The sequence below is a fragment of the Ostrea edulis genome, chromosome 5 (assembly GCF_947568905.1).
Source record: "Ostrea edulis chromosome 5, xbOstEdul1.1, whole genome shotgun sequence".
Lineage (NCBI taxonomy): Eukaryota > Metazoa > Mollusca > Bivalvia > Ostreida > Ostreidae > Ostrea > Ostrea edulis.
The window spans coordinates 12,202,461-12,224,372 of NC_079168.1; the positions used below are offsets into that span (position 1 = coordinate 12,202,461).

Sequence of the window (21,912 nt, forward strand, 5' to 3'; positions counted from 1 at the left end):
CCGATCTGGCACGATGCATCCCCCCCCCCCCCCTTGTTTTCACTATTTCCAACCATAGAGTCACGTACATTATAGAGCATGACTGGTTATAAGATATCTTATAAAGGATATATCTCATAAACTTTAGAAAATATCTAGACTTATAAAAAATAATGAGCTATCTTTAAAGAGGAATTAAAAGTAAAAGCGGTGTGCCATATATATATAGCTGTGAGAAATACATCTCTGGATCTAGTTGTTCACTGGTAAATTACGGCTTCGATATACGCACGCACTTCATGGAGGACAGTATAATCGACACTGTTGGGGTATTTAAGGCATTTGAATAATATGTTGCAAAAACATACATCATGTTATATAATTTTAAATAACACATATATATGCTTTGCTATATTTTTTTTATTCGATACGTTGACATATTGTTGTATTTCATATTTGTACAAATCGAGATGAATGTGATTGATTAATGCTACAATACCATCATCTTTCATAAGGGTTTGTGAAAAATATGGGGATCTATCACAAACCCTTGACTTGGGAAAGATGCATTGACACTCTACAACAGAGAGGATAAAGAAGAAGAAAATCTATCGAACTTGTCCTAGGCCACAATTTTGTAACGAAATATATTTCATCCTACCACGGGTAATAAATCCAACGCGATATTTAATTGTCTGTGCATCTCCAGTGTCAAGGTCATGACTTCAGGTAGCTTGTAACACATATAAACAGTGTTTATAACCTTTTTGTACATGTTTGTTACCAAACAATGAAGCAATGTCATTTGGTGAAAGTCAAGCTCTCTGATTAAAAGTTGTTACTGTAATTATCACACGGGTAAACGCGTGATTATACAAGAAAGAGAAAGAGGAAGCTTATATAAGAATTAAACTGTATACTCGGGAGTCGCCGGAGAAAATCCGTTAAAATTAAGACTTGATTTTTGTGTGTTGATTGTTCCATGTTTCACAATCTATGAACGCGTTACAAGTACAAACGTGCAGCTACCGTGCAGACTAATCATTGGCTTATGTATTTCCAACAATTTAATTAAGGGCATAATTTGCTAAACTTATAAATGATATCATTAATTAAATTATTGCGCGCATTAATTGAATACAATACAATATTTGAATACAATATTCAATTGAAGAGAGCAATATTAATTGAATATTGCACGCATTGATTAATTGATTTATTGCTCTCCTCAGTTGAATATTGCACGCATTGATTAATTGAATTATTTCTCTCCTCAGTTGAATATTGCACGCATTAATCAACCGTTTCCACCCGTGCTTAATCTTCGCCGGTCTAAATGGGCTCAATAATTCAGAATTGAAGATATCATTAATTATTTGAAGAGCCTGATATTTCATCAGTGAATTGTTGCGCGCCAAATGAATTGATGATATATCCAATTATTAAATTTGAGTTTATGTTAATTACTTTGGCATTCCATATAAATATATGCATGCATATCTCGATCCATCAAAGTCCATTTGAGTAGATTAATATGAAAACAATCCCATAAAGTGTAGCTTTAGGCCTAAGTTTTTTCACAATCATTAATTCTCAATGTCGCAAATTTTGAGTATCTTGAGAATCAAATATTTTAAAAATCCTTTGGTTTCCAAAATATGGGGTGGTGGTGTGTTAATTGATGGGTGTTCAAATATCTAAATAGAACTCGTTGCCAAGAGTCACAGAGACGTAAGCACCAGTTCCCTAAAAAAAAAAAATCGTTACATCTACCAGCTTATAAAGCAAATAAGTTTTCCCGCGCAAATGACTATTAAAAATCCAGAGGAATCCCGGGAGTGAATAAAATTGGTCAAAACTTGATTGGTTTGAGTAATCCTTATTCAAACGATAATTTAAACAATGTCCCAAAAACTTTTTATAATATTTGAATTTATCGAACATCAAGGTGCAAATGCCACAACTTATTGTGCATGTAATATGAAAAAAAATCAATATTATACTATAGAATGCGAAACTCACAGTGCGTCACGTGACATTTGTTGATAAATATTTTAGGAAGACTGTTGTCAGAACTAGCAGGCTAGGTAAAGCTAAAGGACACTTGACATGACGTAAGGAGAAGGAAAATTGCAGGTAATTGTCTGTCATATGATAATTGCAATCAAAACTAACACATGATTATATTTTTGTGCCTTGTGAAACCTTTATATTACATACGTTCTGTAATCGTAGTTTGATATTCTGCATGGTTATTTTTATACATTTGTTATCATTTGTGTGTACTTGATTCTTGATTGGACATAGAGAGGCATTTTTCCATATGAATCGTAAAAGATTTAATTTAGTATCACGTAAGAATGAAATTATAGGCAGGTATAATATGTAACCATAAACCTGAATGTCGAGTTTGCATATTGGGTTCATAGGCGGATCCAGGAATTTGTGGTGGTGGTGGTGGGGGGGGGGGGGGGGGGGGGGGGGGCTAGCACTTGATGTTCTAGCTACTTTTCACAATTTCCACCCCATTTACACCTTTTGTTTGTGTACATAATATCTTGGGGGAAATCTTGAGACGTTTTTATACATGGAAATGTTGTGTGTTATTTACTTATCTACTTGTTTCCAAAGTTCTAATCATTGTTATTGCTATACCCAGATCTGATTTAAAATTATAATTAAAAAAAGCTGATTTAAAGGTTACTCCCAATAGGTCTGGGGGCTGCCTAGGCCCCTAGAAGCTCTGCAGCTTTTTAAACAAACCTTTTATGTTACATATACTTTTTAATAATTCTGCAGTGATACTTGTATCTGACGTAAATATATAATGGTGTTTCATCTTATTTATCATAGAATTAAATGATATATTTGTGTTGATAAATTTTAATGATGCAATTAGATGTAAGTATCCACATTTCATATCATTTTGACTCAAAGTCTCGTTAAAATTGAATAACTTAATTTTTTTGGTCCACATAAAGTGGGGGTTGGGGTTGGCCATTCTGGACCCTCACCCCCTCCTTTCCCCTCTGGATCAGCCCTTGGGGTTAACCCAGATATTACTTAGTACACGTACTACACGAGACTGAAAAAAAAGTGACAGTATGATATGCGGATTTTACACACACTAGAAATAATGGCCATGTCAATTTTCAATTCAATTCTTCAATTCTCCAATGATGTAACCATACAATGGGCATATATAGTCACTAATAATAGTAATGAAATATTGTTTAATTAATTTAAAAATTATTTTTCATTCCCCGTGGTAATCAGATAATCAGAGGCAGCTCGTATAGTCGCAGGTGCGACAAAATTTGTTAGTCTAAATGATCTTTATCGTGAGGTCGGGTGGGATACTTTGCTCAAAAGAAGACAAAAACATAAAATAATCAAATTTCATACTATGGTACATGGGAGCACCCCAAATTATTTATCGTCTTTAATCCCTCTTAGAATTAATGAAACACACCAATATACCCCACTAGACGATCACACTGTATTATTCAACCAAAGTTCAACACAAACCACTATGCACAATCTTTTCTTCCGTCCACTACACCGCTTTGGAACGATCATCCATCAAGCGTACTAGAGAATCCTTCAATTTCAAATTTAAAATGCGTGCTTAAGGTAGTACTCTGCATCGTCATAATGGCTGACTTCCTTTAAAAACATGGATGAAAAAATCTATATCAGCAATATTTGACTTTTCCTTTTCCATTTAAATACCTAGCCGAGTAGCTCAGTAGGTTAGAATACCGACTGCTGACCTGTAGGTTGCAGGTTCGAGTGCAGCAGGGGTTTTAAATTTTTTTCATATTACCTTCTACTAAAACTGTATTTTTTGACAAAATAAAGTAAATTTGAAAATTTTCAGCTTCAAAATATTTTTGTACATATCCTCCACTTTTCATCTACATCAAATTTCTCTGGTGTAGCACACCTCCTTAACACAAGCACTTATAAAATCCCCAAACATTTTCTATTTGGCAAACGCAACGAACAGATACTACACACACGACTTAGACTCAACTGTAGTACTCTTAAATCCCATCTATTCAAGAAACACATAATAGATAATCCATATTGTGCCTGTGGAAAAATCGAACAACAACACGCTTTTTACTTGAATGTCCTCTCTTCAAATATGTAAAAAAAAAAATTATTGATCCAATAAGACCAGTAACTGTAAATATCCTTTTACATGGAGACTTAACTAAGAATTTCTCCTATAATAAAAATATATTTAAACATGTACATTTACTTGTGTATACACATGATTAGCAATTCATATATGTATGTACTTGTTTCCCCAACATGCTGCATCCACATGCAGTTTGCAGTCTATGTAACCTGTAGTTAACGTTGTAAACTTTCTTTCTTTTTTGAATTTCCTTCTTTATAAACTGTCTTACTGTTATGCCCTCTGGGCCCAAAATTGGAATAAACTTATCTTATCTTATCTGTACAATCTTATCGAGTTTCGTTTCTATTTGTAAAGTGGTGGAATTTCTTGTTTGTAAGTTATTGTATATTCATTTCTCTCTGACCATTAAACATGTATGTTATGCATCTGTATATATTTATATTGTGAATATGTTTATGAACTTATGTTATTACATCTCTTCAAATGTTTATTTATTTACTTGTTAAAGTTTTTTCTTTCATTTTTCTTTACTTTTTCATTTTCATCTTTGTCATGCAACAAGGGCAAATGTACATTTACCATTCAAAGTTAGTTCAAGGAAACGGATTAATATAAGTTGCTACAACTTGTTTCCGAATCCTGTGTGCATATTTATTTATTGTGTATATATATATGTTGACATATTCAAATGAAATAAAGTTTAAACTAATCAGATATTGAAAAAATAAATAAATTTAATGAATTACAGAGAATAACAAATCAAACTTAACTGTATCTAATTACTGTAATGTATGTACATGTAGTTGAAAATATTTATAAATGTTTATACATAATCATACATGTAATATGAAGATCCCAGAGATTTCCTATTTTCTATATACTAAAATGTTTTGCTAACTGATGTCAAATGTTTTAAATGAAATTAATGCCAGATTAATTTGATTTAGCTACAGATATCGTGTAATTAATATAATATGTTTTGATATTTTTGTCTAATGTTCTTACAAAGATGACCATCAAAATAAAGTGCTCTTCTGTGTTTACAGATAAAAGCAAATAAATTTGATTCCAGATCCCGGATAATGGCTGAAAGCAGTTCAAGTAGTACAGGTGGATGGGAATTCATAGGCAAAGATGGAAAAAGGTCAGAGGTAGGTAAATTTCTGAATATTTTCTCGAGATAAAAAATTACAGGCACACATGAGTCTCAATTTAAAGAAAAGCAAAAGTTGAATTTGAAGGGAATTCTTAACTTAATCAAGTGTTGTTTCTATGATGTTGCTCATGGCAAGTTGTGCACAGGTCTATGATACATGTATTAATATCATTGCAGAGTTTTGATGATAACCAAAGTGAAACCTCAGACAGTTCAATCGAGGTTGTTTCTGTGGATACCACTGACCTTCTCTCCTTGGAATCTGTGCAGGCACCAGCTTTACCTTCAGTCGCCTCTGGATCTTTTCTTGTCCTGAGACTTAGGAGTAAAGAGAAGGGTTTGTTACAGTTCCATTATTTTGGCCAATATATGATGTCTAATATGTTATAGTAACAGATTTGAATCTTGGCATGGTCAAATTCCCCCTTACTGTCACACTATCAAAATGAATTACAACAGTGTGTATTTGGAATGAAATGATTTAATCAGTATTGAGTAGAATTATACCAAGAGTTTGACATATGGATCCATTCTATAAAGTTCATGAAAATAAAATGATAGGGTTTTTTGAGAATAGAAAATCTGTAAATAGAAAAACAATTATAGCAGTGTAATGTTAATGCTGTACTCACCTTGAAAAGTTACTGTCCCACTTGAAACACAGTATTGTCATATATGTATTGTGATGATCCATTGCTAGATTCTGTGACAGAATCCGATGAGTCTGATGAGCCTCAAAATAAAGATCAAGGGACCTTGAAGAGACGTAGGAAATCAAAGCCCAGATCTCTGAGGTCACAGGAGTTTACCCTATCTTCAGATTTGTCTACACCAAGCGAGGAAGAAAAGGACTTTGTAGCAATATCTGATCCTCAAAAGGTGATGCCATTTTTAGATTTCTGGTCATAGATCAGGGAAGCTGACAACCTGCACATGACATCATTATGCCTTCTAGATTTAGGTTTCCTTCTTCACCAATGGTGGCTTTATAATTTTGAAACTCAAAAGACAATTGCAGCAGCATTAATTCATGATTTGTCATATGAATTTTCAAACTCAACAATCCCTGGTCTCTGAAATCATACTATCTTGCCATTTCATTTCTTTTGCTCTTATTTCTTTACCCCTGACCAATGATGAGAAGTAATATACAATTTCTGAGTTGTTAAATGCAGTGCCACTTAGAGGTATTTTTTTTTAAATTTTTGTACATGTGCAGTAATTTCAAGTGTTTATCACACTATCAACATGATCAATATATTGCCTAAAGGAAGATCATCAGCTGTTATGCAACTAATGTCAAAAGTAAATATTTTTTTAGTACTGTACACAAGGAAATTTTCACCCATATCCTAAATTATGAGCAAATTTTAAACTATGTGATTATGAAATCATTCATTATGTTAGAATAACAAAAACAACTTTGAGTGAATTCAAATCTGGGTGAAATCATTTTTTGAATTCAAATCGGTGAAATTAAGTAACTTATATCATCATCTGCATGACCAGTCTATAGTTAATCCAGAATGCTAGAGGTTCATGGCAAGATACTTTTGACTTGGCGCTGCTTAACAAGGTATATAAGGGACATTAACCGAGGCTCAAACTTGTAGGAGTAAGTCTATAGTATGCATATGCAAGAGTTCGAAAAGAATACTGAATGTTCCTCTATTACATGAGAGCTCAGATTTGAAAATTAGTGATTGCAGGCTTTAATCAGATTCAGTACAAGTAATAAGTTGTTGAAGATTGAGATGGGAATTGTAAAATAAAAGGGATATGGTAAATATACACCATAGAGAGTGTATCATCATGATCATGAGATGCAGTGATGTTTCCTACACCGTATGTTTCATGTTTTTTACAGGAGGGTGCTGAGAGTGTGCTGAACAAACAGGAGAAAGACGCGGTAGAGGAACTTGAGGAGGAAGAAATACATAAGGTAAGTACTAAGACCTAAGCTCAGAAGTATCATTATACCTCAGTATGAGAATTCTATGTAACATGTAATCTGATTGGTCTAGACGGTCACATGCCAGGGATGACAAAACTTCATATCTCCCTCTCAAACATCATATTTCCCTATCATATTTACCCCTTGGGCAGCCTCGTGCTTTTTCCATAAATTTAACGTCAAGGTAGATGAAGTGTATTGTGACGTCACAATAAGTCCGAGTCATTCTACTATCATAGTTCGTAAGGCACAAAATATGCGGGTCTCTGATACATAGTTGAATGCATGGTTTTGGTTGATACAAAAACAAGCAAGTAAATCAGCATTCAAATAGAATGGAAATACAAAAACTGGTTATCATATCACTGTATTTGGTTGTTTGTACCTTCTACCGTAATACGTTGACGGCGTGGTGTTACCGTTAGGACGGTCTCAGCTATATAGATGAACGGACTCCAATTTCATATGCAGTTTTGAGTCTTGCTTTGTTTCGGTATAATAAACAATTTATTGCATGATAGTGAGGGAGATATGAAGATTTATTCACCCAAGAAAAATCATATTCCCCGAGGCCAACACCCTCGGGGAATATGATTTTTCTTGGGTGAATAAATCTTCATATCTCCCTCACTATCATGCAATAAATGTATAATATAACATATTGGAAAACATACTGGTAACTGTGTCCTTCTAGAAGAGTTAAATTAAGATTTTTATTAAATTCATCTAACTGCATGCATTAATAATTTAAGAAAGCGCTGTTAAGGGGCATAGACATAATTGAAAATTTTCATATTTTATTTTTCCATTTTTAATGTTTGCAAGGCTTAACTAAGGTATTTCTAATGGTTAGCAAAAATTTGAATGTCAGCTGTCGAAGTACAAGAGAGATACAGCACTCACAGCTCTTTTTTACGTAAACAAGACTCGTGCCATGTTTTTGTTTACATTTATGTTAAATATGCTAGTAAAAATTTTGTTTAAATCAGATTTTCAATTTACAAATTGATTCTGAACACAATTAAACAGTTTCTAGTGTCTTTCACACCTCATTTGTTTTATACATGATATTTTCTATTAAGCAATCTATATATCTATATATGTAGACAAAAACATGGGTAGAGTCTTGTTTACATAACAAACAATTGTGAGTTCTTTATCTCATTCATAACTCAATAAATGACATTCAAATTTTTGCTTATACTGTTAGAAATAATTTAGTTGCGCATTGTAAACAAAAAATGGGAAAATAGATTTTTAAATGGTGTCCATGCATGTACTGAACACATTGTGATGAAAATGACATGTTATTGCTGCAGAGCTTACAGGCAGTAGACAATGGTTCCATGCATGGTTTTCAAGTTATTGAGGCTCCACATGTGGAGGACCAGGAATCAGCTGTTCCTTCTCCATTTGATGAAAATGAAGGGGTGGATCAAGGGACTGGAGAGGAGGAAGACTTCTTGTTTCTTGGAGTTCCTCAAGGTGCATTATCTATATTTAACCGATATCTAATTTACATGCAGTAAAGTTCATATTGAAGTTAAGAAAATGTGATTGATGCATACATGTATCGTGAAGTATTTTCTATTAAACTACCAATTTTTAGATGATCCAGATACTGAGTCATCTCCAGAAATGGAAGATGAGCAGGATGATCGCATTGAAAGTGACAGGAATGAGGAACGCCACAGCGACGATTTCTCTACATTTTCAAATGTTGATATCAGTGACTTAATGGCTGAAGACAACCTCATCAGACAATACGTTTTTCGACCCAATCCAAGTGTTAATGTAACCCTGAACTTTGTAATGGTGGTAGTGATTTCTGTTGCATTTGGGCTTGGCATTGGTCATGCTATTGGTGAGTAGTACACTCGAAAGTCTAATTTCACTTTGAATCCCCCCCATATAATTGGGGGGGGGGGGGGGGGGGGGGAAATCAGATTAGAATTAGATATTAGATTCACTTGCTTACTTGCTACACTAGCATCTAACAACATTACATTGAGAGTCAGATTCTGGTGACCTGAGACAATGAATAATCTCGACTGATTTATCAAGTACAACACTTTAAAAATTGAGAAAATCCAAATCTCTGTTTACTTTTCATTTGAACATTCAACTTTCATGTATATGTGTACATTTGAAGTGATGTATGTGTTAGAAAAAGTCAACCACTTTACCTATCGATTCTGAAATAGTGCTTTATTTGCAATGTTTTAATTAAAGTGTCCTTGGATTTTATGTTTTCTATTTACATTTATTAGCAAATTTATATGTAAGCAATACTTTATGTCTACATATGAATATAAATAGAGGGAGGGAAATTGTATCTGTCCTTTTTGCAGAGGTCACAACTTTGTAATTGTAATGGTCAAGCAATTTGTTATGACCAGAGGATGACCATGAATCAATGTTATAGAATCAGATACAGTCAAGGACTCCTTAATTGATTAAAATTCATTTAGATATTGTTATTAACATTGCTTATAACCCGAGACTGTGCCCTGATTTTTTGACTAAAGTATTCTGGAAAATGTCAAGGTCTCAGGGATGTAAGTAGAAATGATGTCCATACCAATTTGATTACAGAGGTATTATGATGGAATGTTATTTATTTCACAGATCAAAACAGAGAGAGAGAGAAAGGGGGAGGGAGAGAGAGAGAGAGAGAGAGAGAGAGAGAGAAAGTTTAAGAATTAGGAGTTTGACTGTGCAGTGTTTCAAATAAGTGCCATTTTGGGGATGCCCTGCAAGGAGTACATGTGTATGTATTTATAGTCCTATTATAACATCTCTACATTTTTCATTTATAGGATCTGCCAAGGAGAGATTTTCAAACATGAACATCAGGGAAATGTCTTTCAACATGGATGGTGATGGAGACTGTCCATTCGATATGGAGGTACATTGTCTCATTCAGTACAAGTAATAAAAGCATAAAAACTTCTAAAAGATTTTTAAACACTTGTTGTGCTAAATTAAACATCATACTAAATGTGGATGAATTTTAACATTACTAAAGAAACTTTATATAAACTACAGGTAAATGTAAGAATGTGAATTACGAAAGAATCAAGGTTTCATTTGGTCATAGGATAATTGGTATATTTGGAATACTTTTCAACAGGATGTGGAAAAACTGACCGCAGAAAACCTGGAGTTGAAGGAGGAGGCAAACAAAGCTCAGAATGAAGTTGTGGATCTTCGCTCAGCGGTCATGAAAATGAGATATAGTTCTGCTGTATCATCTGCAGAGGAGGAGAAAAGACTGACCAAGAGGAAAAACACGGAGCTCAAGTTAGAGGTCAACATGTTGCAGCATGAAAATGAAGATTTGAAGAAACTGGTAGGAAGTCTGAAATATGGGTCACACCCTGGGAATTTGGAGGGAGGATGTCCCAAAAAAGTTTCTGGTAAATGAACTGTGAATTTTTTAAAATTTCATATACAGTAAAACATGCTTACACTGAAAATGCTTTTAATGAATTCATGCATTAATATTGCAATTTGATATTTCTTCCCCAATGTGGGGAAAAATAATGGAAACTTTTATTGGATATAACAAAGTTTGGTTATATCGAATTGTTTTTCTCAGGCCCAGGGGTGGGGGGGGGGTGGGGGTTGGGGGGGGGTTGGTTCGCTATATCCGTGCTTTACTGTATTGTATACACACACATGCGTACTCTCAATGACTGATTCTTATGCTGATTTTTGGTATTTTCTAGATGATAAATTGCAAGAACAAATAGGGTCCAGTACACCCATACATCATGATGATGAACGTGGAGAAGAAAGTAGCAATGAAAATATAAAAGAACTGAAGGAAGATGGGAATTTGGATGACAAAACTGATGATCACATGGTGGTCAAGAGAAAACATATTAGCATCATTGAAGTAGTGTATCCTGGTGCAGACATTAAGGACATTGATTCTGGTGATGGATTTGATTTTGACATTAATTCCGATGTAGAGGATGAAAATGACATTGATTCTTTTGTTGAAGATGAATATGAAGAAAATGAGAATGCAAAAGGTCAGGAACAAATATCTGATAGTGAGGGAAAGAATGAGGGGTTACCAGTTGTAGTTCCTTGCAGCAGCCAGTTGAATGATTTAGAGAGGAAAGGAACATCTGATGAGAACAGTGAAACAGAAATGAAAGGTAGGTATTCTGATAAGGAGATGGAAAGTGCTGTCAAGGTAGAGGAGGTTGCAAAAGTTGATGAGATAATGAGTGCAGAAGAGGAGACACAGAAGTATCAGACAGAGGAGATTGAAGAGGATGTGGAAATTCTGGATGAAGATTTAGGGGATGAAGTGGTTGAGGATGAGGAAGTGTCTAACACAAGCTCAGATTATATCCCGAATGCAGAGGATGAACCAATCAAAGGGTCTACTAAGGATGAAAAGAGGGAGGAGAATTTTGAAAAGGATGGTGGGTCTAGTAAGAAGACTGACTGGAGAGAGACAATGCACAAGATCCTAAACAAAACCAAGGCTTCTGTGTCAGATGTAACTCAGCAGATTCAAGACACCTGGAAGCAGGTATAGAATATCAGATTTATGTGGCAGCGAATCTTTTTCTGGTTTTTTTTTTTTAATTCAAAGGAGGTGTTATTCAGTTAAGGTGCTTTCTGTTTTATTTTGTTTGTTGACTCCAATATGAAAATGAAAGTTTATTTTCCAGGTGAAAAATATATCTGAGGATCTCTGGAAGAAAAATGAGCCAGTCTTGACTAAATTTAAAACCAACTTGGTCATGCATGTTGGAGAAGCAGCCCAGAAGATCTCAGCAAAACTGCAGGAGAAGACCAAGAACTGGTTCCCTAGGAAAACAAGATGCCACGAAGACTATCCAAGACACAGACAAAATGATGATTATTACCCTGAAAAAGAACGAAGACGTAAGCACTACCACTGGAGAAATCATGAAGATCATTATCCCAAGCACAGACAGAATGATGATATTTACACAGAAAGAAGAAACAACAAAGATTCAATTAATTTCAAAGCTAGAACAAGAAGAAGGTCATTCAAAGACGAAAGAGAAAATCACAAACCTTGGAAGAAACACCAAAGAAAGGCAGAGAAATATGAGAGAAAAAGAGTCAATAAATTTAAGAAAATGAAGAGAAGATTTGAAAAGATGCATGAATATCAGTTTTGCAAGATGAATATGAAAAAACGGCATAAGTTCTTTAATATATTAGAGGAGTTTGATGAGAAATTCAGGGCTGATGAGATGCCTGATCCAGATCACATGTGGTACAGCTGTCAGTGGGATTGGTGGTGGAATGCCATTTCTTTCCACGTTCACTTTATGTTGATGGATCCAAAGTGCCTGGGGACATTACTACCATGGCAGGAGGGCATCTTGGTTTCTGGAAGATGGGAATGCCCAGGTTTTCTACAGAATCCACAGAAACAAAATCAACAGTTTTTCCAGTTTGGAGAATATGACCACGATGAAGATGATGACCACGATGATGATGATGAAATCAATGAAAAGGGTTTTAAGAATGTGCCCTATTTCGATGATTCAGAAATCCTGCAGAAAAACAACCATACGGAGGAGTTCAAAGGATGTGATCCAACGAAGGGAATTTGTGATTTCAACAAAAACGACTCCTGGTACCTTAAGAAAATGAAGTTTCGTCAGTACCAGAGGTTCGTAGATTCCAAAGAGAAAGGCAAAACCGAGTGGATGTTTGCCAGAGCCAACCATCGACAACACGAAAGGGAGAGAACTGATGACAGTCACGTCTTTCACAGATTCTATGAGTGCAAGTAGAATGTAACTTACTGGCTAGGGCTTTTTTAAATCGTTTTCTAAGAAACTCCCAGTGCACATATTTTTGGTCAACATACTTCATAAATTCAGATTCTGACAGACTTTATATTAATAAGATAAACTCAAAATTCAGTAGAAATATTTCTAGCCCATATGTTTGTTGTCAAGTTTCCTTTTCATGATTAAATGTATAATGCATGCTGCTCAAGTGCTAGAACTTCCATTTGTGCTTTTAAGATCAAAGAATCTAGAACTTCTCAAGAGGAGGATGAATTTTATCTTTGAGAAAAAAATTGTAAGAGAATTTGCCATGTTATGAAATAATATCCATACCTAACAATGGGAGACTTTTAATGATAAGTAAGTGGCAAAACCTTTTACAGTAAAACACGGTTACAGATAACACGCTTATAGTGAATTCAGGCTTATAGCAAAAATTTTTTCATTCCCTGTAGTTTTGAAACTTATTTTAGGATATACTGTAAATCAAATTTTATTTGCGTTTAAGAAATTTTTGAAAAATTCATGAGAACCTCATGATTGCAAATATTTCTTGTTGTGAACCAGTTCTTAATGTTACTCATAATTGTTTAAAATTATTTCCATCATGAAAATGAGTCACCGTGAAGCATTTTATCACTGTTAAATGACAAAATTAAAGTCGAGAATAAAATATGATTTACAGTAATGAATTAAAATTGTTTGTCTCTAGCATTTTGCTTTAAGCATGTTTTAAATGTATATGTTGAAGGTTTTTTTATGCCTTAGTATGCTATCAAGATATTTGTATACCATTGTCTTTTAATGATTTTTCAGAATTTTGTCATCGTATTTTAGTTTTTACTCCTGAAATATATTTTTGTCGTTGAATTTCTATGATTTCATGAGTTTTAAGATTCTTCAATATTTTTATCAAATAATCAATGCTTGGTTGATTTAGAATAAAAAAGATTGAAGAGAGAAAAGGGATACCTTAGATGCATCATATTTCATTTCAAAGCACCAGGCAGGGCCTTATTGTGGATTAATGTGATGTAGGCAAAACAGGTAGAGAACTGCTTACGTAATGGTCATTTATTATTCTGGTGAATGCCTATCAGGTTATAACCCAGCTTTGGAGTATTGGACAGTTCTATCATCATTCTATGGATAAAAATATTGTGGGCTCCATGGTTTCTGTGAATGGAATGTGTATTGCTTGTTTCACTGAAAATCTGTATAGAAGAGTTTTAGAATTTGTTACTCCAAGCATTGTGTATTTAAAGGACATAGGATACTCCCTGAAAATTCATTTATATAGAAATTTTGTAAAATGATTTGTGAATATAATAATATTGCTAAAAACTTGTACTTTATACCACAAAATTTTCCTATGAAACCATGCACCTTTATTTTGGCATTATTCACAAATCTTCACTTGAAAATTCAATGGAAAAATATTACCCAAAAATTGAAATCCTCTAAAAATGTCTTTTTATTGGTGCATTTCATGTACATGTAATAATAACCGATTTACATTATTGTTCTATCAAATAATAGAAAATCCCACGTAAACACAGCAAAATCCTACATTGCTTAATTGATACATCCAAAATCTTGGGTATCCTATGACCTTAGATTTGGACACGCATATTGTTACTATTTTTCAAATAGAAACTGAGAATAAAACATCACTGTTAAGATTTTGTTTATTTCTTTATAAAGCTGAGGTGGCATTTAAACAAATCCTGGATAAATGCCTGGATAGCTCTCAGACTGGTGTGTTTGAGCACCTCACTAGTGATGTGAAAGATCCTTAGTTTTATTCATGGTCAAGTCACATTATCTACTACATTGGGGGTCGGGATGACTGCTACTCTTTATGAGTAAACCCTGTGCTTTATTGATGACTGGATTTTGTGGTTTGTAATAATAAAGAAAGCAACAAAAGTTGTAGGTCAATGAAATATTATGTAACCCAAATGGAGTTGTGTAGAGTTTTCTTGGGGCAAGAAATCTCTCAATATAGGGAACAAATGTGGTTGTATTGGTTAGAAATCTCTCGATATAGGGGACAAATGTGGTGGTATATTGATAAGGTGGCAATGAAATGGACTATGCATATCACACAGCACTGCTCAGTGGTAGCAGGCTGTCCAGCCTTTTTTGACAAAAAATAAGGGCTAATTTGAAGGATGAAATTATATAAGAAAAAGGGCTAAAATTCACAAAATTGATAATGAAGAAACCCACAAAATACTTTAAAATGCAGGAAGTGTGTCTTCTATGGTTCCATTGTCTCTGCTATTATTGGCTATTACCTGTTAAACAGAATGATATAATTATACCCCCCGCAACAAGTTGTGGGGGGGGGGGTATACTGGAATCAGGTTGTCCGTCTGTCCGTCCGTCCGTCCGTCCGTCCGTCCGTCCGTCCGTCTGTAGACGCAATGGTTTCCGGACTCTAAAGCATTATCCTTTCCACCTACCATCACCATATCATATATATGGACTACCCATGGGATGAAGATGTTCCCTATCGATTTTGGGGTCCAAAGGTCAAGCGCACTGGACATGGAAGTAGCAATATGGTTTCCGGGCTCTAAAGCGTTATCCTTTCCACCTACAGTCACCATATCATACATATGGACTACCCATGGGATGAAGATGTTTCCTATCGGTTTTTGGGTCAAAAGGTCAAAGGTCACGCGCACTGGACATCGAAGTAGCAATATGGTTCGGTTTGTCATGCCATTTGTTTTTTACACTCAAAAAAGAGGTAGTTTATACCTATTACCAAGCAGGGGGTATTCTTAGTGAGCATTGCTCACAGTACCTCTTGTTATTTTCTTATTGAGAGAATATATCTTACTATGTCTTGTTTGATCTTTTGACCTGAAAATCAAAAAGTCAGTGTAGTAAGTTTTATGTTTGTGAAGCAAATGGATCTCAATGTATTGAGCAGACAATATCTTATGTCCATGCAGAGAAAATTGACCTTTGATATCAAAATCAATTGGAGTAATCTATACTCCTCATATAGAACCAGTGAACCAAGTTTGATGTTTGTCATGCATATAGGGTTATTAAGATATTGAATGGACAATATCTTACTATGTCCAGTTTGACCCTTGACATTGTTACCTGAAAATCAATAGGGGTTATCTACTTCTTAGAAGTCAGTACACCAAGTTTGATGTCTGACAAGCAAATAGTTCTTAAGATATTGAGTGGATTCTATTTTATGTCTAGTTTGACCCTTGACCTTGTGATCTCAAAATTGATACCGATCATCTCCTTAGGTAGAACTAGTGTTCCAAGTTTGATGTCTGTCAAGCAAAGCATTCTCGATATTGAGTGGAAAATTGACCTTCAAGTTGTGACCTGAAAATCTCTCTAGGAGCAACCACTGTACCATGTTTGGTAACTGTCAAGCAAAGGGTTCTATAGATTTTGAGTATACAAAACTTGGTCGATGGACTGACAGGTGCAAAACAATTAGGCGCCCTCTTTTTCAAACACAAAACAGTGTCTACTGAAAATTTTGAATGCATTTACACAAGTCCTTAAAAGTAAAAAGGAAATACTCTCTTTATACATCTAAATATGTGTGCAGCATGCTATACTTTTAGTGAAGGAGTATGAACTTATTCCTCAGATAATCTTCATTGTGAAATATTGCTTTGATAAAGTATAGCTAATTTTATATACCTTAATAGTCACATCTTTATCACAAAGTCACAACCAATAAACAGCTTGGCATATGGATCCATTGGTCAACTTAATTCCTTTCAGATGAGTTGGCAAAAACCTAGGTCCAGTGTCACAACAGGTGTGGCACGATAAAGATCCCTCCCTGCTCAAATGCCACAAGTGCATGCCAAGCATAGGCCTAAATTTTGCAGCCCTTCACTGGCAGTGGTGGCGTCTCCATATAAGTGAAAGATTCTCGAGAGGGACATTAAACAACATACAATCAATCCTTTTACTACCTAATCTAAATAAGATCTGCAAACTATATTAATTAAGACACATTTTTAATAGTATGAATGCATTTTCAAAATTGCAAGAGTAGAATTATAAACAAGAGGCCCACACAGTAGAAATATAAACAAGAGGCCCACAGGCCTTATTGGTCACAGGAGTACTAGTTAAAAGTATCACTAGTCCCAAGGCCCACGAAATCTAGAAAAATATTTCCTGTTCTGAATATCTAAGCTAGGCCTGTGGGGGTCCTGGTTAGAATAGGTCTTCAGTACCCCTTGGTTGTCATAAGAGGCGACTAAATGGGGTGGTCCTTCGGATGAGACCGCAAAACCCAAGGCCCCGTGTCACAACAGGTGTGGCACAATAAAGATCCCTCCCTGCTCAAAGGCCATAAGCGCCGAGCATAGACCTAAATTTTGCAGCCCTTCACCGGCAATGGTGACGTCTCCATATTATTGAGTGAAAATTTTGGAGTGAGATGTTAATCAATATACAACCAACCAACTGAATATCTAAGCTAAATTTTAATACCGGTATTCAGCAACATTATAAAACAAGATGTGTTCTTAAAACTTAATTAAATGCGCGCATGCCTTCAAAAGTGCTTACACTGATGAAAGGCTTTACATATTAATATATGCAACATTAAAAGATATGACTACTTTGGACCCATCCAAGAGTCAAAACCCTGGGGTTGCGAAATTCACAATTTTAGTACATTCTTTTCTGCTTTTCCTAAATATGCATTTAGTTTTTATACTTTTATTAGCAAACTTAATGAAGTCCTTCAAATGATATTGACAATAATCACTAAGATAATTTTGGCACCATCTTGGAACCAAACCCTAATACCCCCTAGGATCATGAAATTTACACCCCCCACCCTAGAGTCAGAACCTCTACCCCGGAGATCATGAAATTTACACCCCCCACCCTAGAGTCAGAACCTCTACCCCGGAGATCATGAAATTTACACCCCCCACCCTAGAGTCAGAACCTCTACCCCGGAGATCATGAAATTTACACCCCCCACCCTAGAGTCAGAACCTCTACCCCGGAGATCATGAAATTTACACCCCCCACCCTAGAGTCAGAACCTCTACCCCGGAGATCATGAAATTTACACCCCCACCCTAGAGTCAGAACCTCTACCCCGGAGATCATGAAATTTACACCCCCACCCTAGAGTCAGAACCTCTACCCCAGAGATCATGAAATTTACACCCCCCACCCTAGAGTCAGAACCTCTACCCCGGAGATCATGAAATTTACACCCCCCACCCTAGAGTCAGAACCTCTACCCCAGAGATCATGAAATTTACACCCCCCACCCTAGAGTCAGAACCTCTACCCCGGAGATTATGAAATTTACAATTTTGGTAGAAGCCTTCATCCTATTCTACATCACTATGCATTTAGTTTTTCTTACACATGTGCAGTTGTAGAGAAGAGTTTTGAAAATTGGTAAATGCCCCATAGGCATGCAGGAGTTGTGAAATTTATAATTTATGTCCCCATTGTCCAAATGATGCTTCATATCATTTGAAAGGAATTGGAATTGTATATACATGTAGTTATCAAGAAGTTAAAATGTTTAATTGTTAACACACAATGACAGATGCAGACCAATTGCAATAGGTCATCTGAGTTTACTCAGGTGACCTAAAAACTGTAGGAATTTACATATAGGGCTTTTTTAGGATTTCACCTTGAATTCATTTTTAGAAGGAATTTTAGGGCCTTATGAAGATGCATCTACAAAGCTGCCAACCCTTACGATTTTGGTGCAAGGCTTATGGATTGAGCATCTAAAATACTCCTTACAATTTCTCTATTTATTCTTCTGATTTCTGGGGTTTTTTTTCTTAGTCAAATGTTTGAAATACTGGAATTTCCATAGCTCACTGCACATCCACCTTCAGTTTTTGATTATCAAATAAAAGTACAGTGTTACTTGTATTATCATTGTCCATTTTCATGCAAACTTGCAATCTAAACAATTTTAAAGTAAACAAAGAGGACAAAAATCAATTAAAAAAAAATCTCCAACAGCTCCATGACCCCCTTCTTGCTATTCTATTACTTTATAATGTTAACAATTCTGCTTCTAATGATGCAGGGGTCCCATATTTGATTCCCGGACAAGCCAGTTAATGCATCGAGTCAATGGAAAGTGCAAGTATTTCAATGTCTGATATGAAGGGAAACTGTGTCGACATATTCAGTAAATCGCATCATGTGGTAATGTCACATAAACAAATTTAAATTCAATTCTCATCGATCTCTTGCAAACATTTAAGGAGGAATAACACACCAGAGAAATCTGATATGGATGAACAGTGGAGAATATGCATACAATATTTTGAAAGTTTACCATATTTAGATAAAAAATGCAGTTTTAGTAGAAAGTATTCTGAAACAAGAGGCCCATGGGCCACATCGCTCACCTTGGTCCATATCAGAAGACTTTCCATATATATTTGCATGTAAAACTGTAGTCCCTATTATGGCCTCAACCTACCCCTGGCTTTTGCAAACTTGAATCTACACTGTCAGAAAGCTTTCATGTAAATGTGAACTTCTTTGGCCCATTGGTTCTTGAGAAGATTTTTAAAGATTGTCCCTATATATTTGTATGTAAAACTTTGATCCCCTATTGTGGCCCATCCGACCCCTGGGGGCCATCATTTTAACAAACTTGAATCTGCATTATGTCAGGAAGCTTTCATATAAATCTCAGCTTTTCTGGCTCAGTGGTTCTTGAGAGAAAGATTTTTCCTATATATTTGTATGTAAAACTTTGATCCCCCCTTGTGGCCCCATCCGACCCCCGGGGGCCATCATTTTAACAAACTTGAATCTGCATTATGTCAGGAAGCTTTCATATAAATCTCAGCTTTTCTGGCTCAGTGGTTCTTGAGAGGAAGATTTTTCCTATATATTTGTATGTAAAACTTTGATCCCCCCTTGTGGCCCCATCCGACCCCCGGGGGCCATCATTTTAACAAACTTGAATCTGCACTATATCAGGAAGCTTTCATATAAATCTCAGATTTTCCGGCTCAGTGGTTCTTGAGAAGATTTTTCCTATATATTTGTATGTAAAACTTTGATCCCCTGTTGTGGCCCCATCCGACCCCCGGGGGCCATGATTTTAACAATTTAGAATCTGCACTACCTAATAAAGCTTATCTATAAATTTCGTTTTTTCTGGTTCAGTGGTTCTTGAGAAGAAGATTTTTTAATGACCCTACTCTATTTTTACCTTTTCTTGATTATCTCCCCTTGGAAGGTGGCATGGCCCTTTATTTTAACAATTTAGAATTCCCTTTATCTAAGGATGCTTTGTGCCAACTTTGGTTGAAATTGGCCTAGTGGTTTTTGAGAAGAAGTCAAAAATGTTAAAAGTTTACAGACGATCGGACGGACGCTGGACTACGGGTGATCAGAAAAGCTCACTTGAGCTAAAAAAAATTTAAAACCCCTGTTAGAAGTAAACTCTCAATCTAAAGATCAGCTGTCGATATGTTAACCTACTGCGGTACCCAGCAAAGCAATTTGATTTAAAGGGAATATATCATGTACAAGTACTGCTGATAATCATATATATTCAAACAAATGTCATGCAGCCATAATGACTTGTGGTATTCTTCCTCAATCTTGCACCAGAAAACAATGGAATAACATTTAATTTGATTTTATTGTAATTGCGTATCCTCTACAAGACCTTGTGTGGTACTGGTCTGTGCATTCTGTCGAGTTTTATATAAGAAATCTAGAAATCATCTGATAAACTAACAGTAGTGCAGTAATAATGATATTGTGTTCAAAATTTTGGCTGGACCAGGAATTGAACCCAGGACCCTTGCATTACTAGTCAGGTGCTCCAACCACTGAGCTATCCAGGCCGATATATCCAGTTCGTATAGCCCTAAACTACTTCATTCCTTCCTACTTAATGTTGTCTTTGCCCTCGAAGACACACAACCCAGATTCTTTTCGCCCCTAGTAGGACAACCTGCAGTGCAGGGGTGGTCATGGCACCAAATGTAGTATATGGGAGGAGAAAACCTTGGCTGGACCGGGAATTGAACCCAGGAACCCTGTATTACTAGTCAGGTGCTCTAACCACTGAGCTATCCAGGCTAATATCTATGGTCCATATAGCCCCAACTACTACAATATATTAAATCTGCTGTTCTTATTTAATTCTACATTCAAATACACGCAAGTTAATTTTGAGCAGTTTTCTATTTACTTCACACATGGTTGCTATGGAAACTTCCAATATCTGGTTAGATGAAAAATCTACTTAAATCATTAATGTGATAATCTATAAAAAATTTAATTATGCATTGTGTCACATGACTCCGACACCTGAGACTGCCACCCCTTCCTGAAGGCTCTTAATACAGAAATATGGATTTTGAATAAGGCCAAGTAAAATTAATTAGTAGATTATCATTCAAACTTCACAAAAAAATGGGGCGGGTGGGAGGATTTTATTTCTTATTTTTCGCCATGGTATTCTTGACCTCGAAAATGCCTTCTCTCATTGAGAAAAGGCTTTATAAATCATAATTACATGTGTATTTGGGTTTCTAAAAGGCAAAGTGAAACAAAGTACGTTTAGGATACCGGACCCGACATAAAAATATCCGGAAATCGTAATTTTGAAAAATAAAAAAAATCGGGGCAGGACAATTTTCGAGGGGCGGGCGGGAATGATAATCTACTAATTAATTTTACTTGGCCTAATGAACACAATTTACAATTGATTTTCATGTAAGAGCCCTTTCGAAACTCCGTGATGCTCTGATCATAAGTTTTCATCAGTGTAATTTGCTACCGATACATAATATAAATGGCCAGAGTCTGTGTCATAATTTTAGGAACAGAAAACATAAGA

The 21,912-nt window shown here is 35.5% G+C and overlaps 1 protein-coding gene across 4 annotated transcripts; it reads left to right on the plus strand.

Annotated features, from left to right (window-relative positions):
* Positions 1 to 1,989: 1,989 nt before the first annotated feature.
* LOC125650678 (dentin sialophosphoprotein-like) lies at positions 1,990 to 14,717 on the plus strand. Of its 4 annotated transcripts, XM_048879153.2 has the most exons (12): positions 2,015 to 2,115; positions 4,484 to 4,501; positions 5,202 to 5,280; positions 5,463 to 5,622; positions 5,986 to 6,164; positions 7,153 to 7,227; positions 8,559 to 8,724; positions 8,849 to 9,103; positions 10,059 to 10,147; positions 10,373 to 10,658; positions 10,971 to 11,791; positions 11,934 to 14,717. In XM_048879153.2, the coding sequence occupies exons 3-12, from the start codon at positions 5,212 to 5,214 to the stop codon at positions 13,035 to 13,037; spliced, it is 3,204 nt and encodes a 1,067-aa protein (XP_048735110.1). In that variant the 5' UTR covers positions 2,015 to 2,115; positions 4,484 to 4,501; positions 5,202 to 5,211; the 3' UTR covers positions 13,038 to 14,717. The 4 variants fall into 4 exon arrangements, with proteins under 4 accessions (XP_048735108.1, XP_048735109.1, XP_056022671.1 ...); XM_048879151.2 differs by lacking the exon at positions 4,484 to 4,501 and having other exon boundaries at positions 1,990 to 2,115; positions 5,176 to 5,280; XM_048879152.2 differs by lacking the exon at positions 4,484 to 4,501 and having other exon boundaries at positions 1,997 to 2,115.
* The last annotated feature ends 7,195 nt before the right edge of the window (positions 14,718 to 21,912 follow it).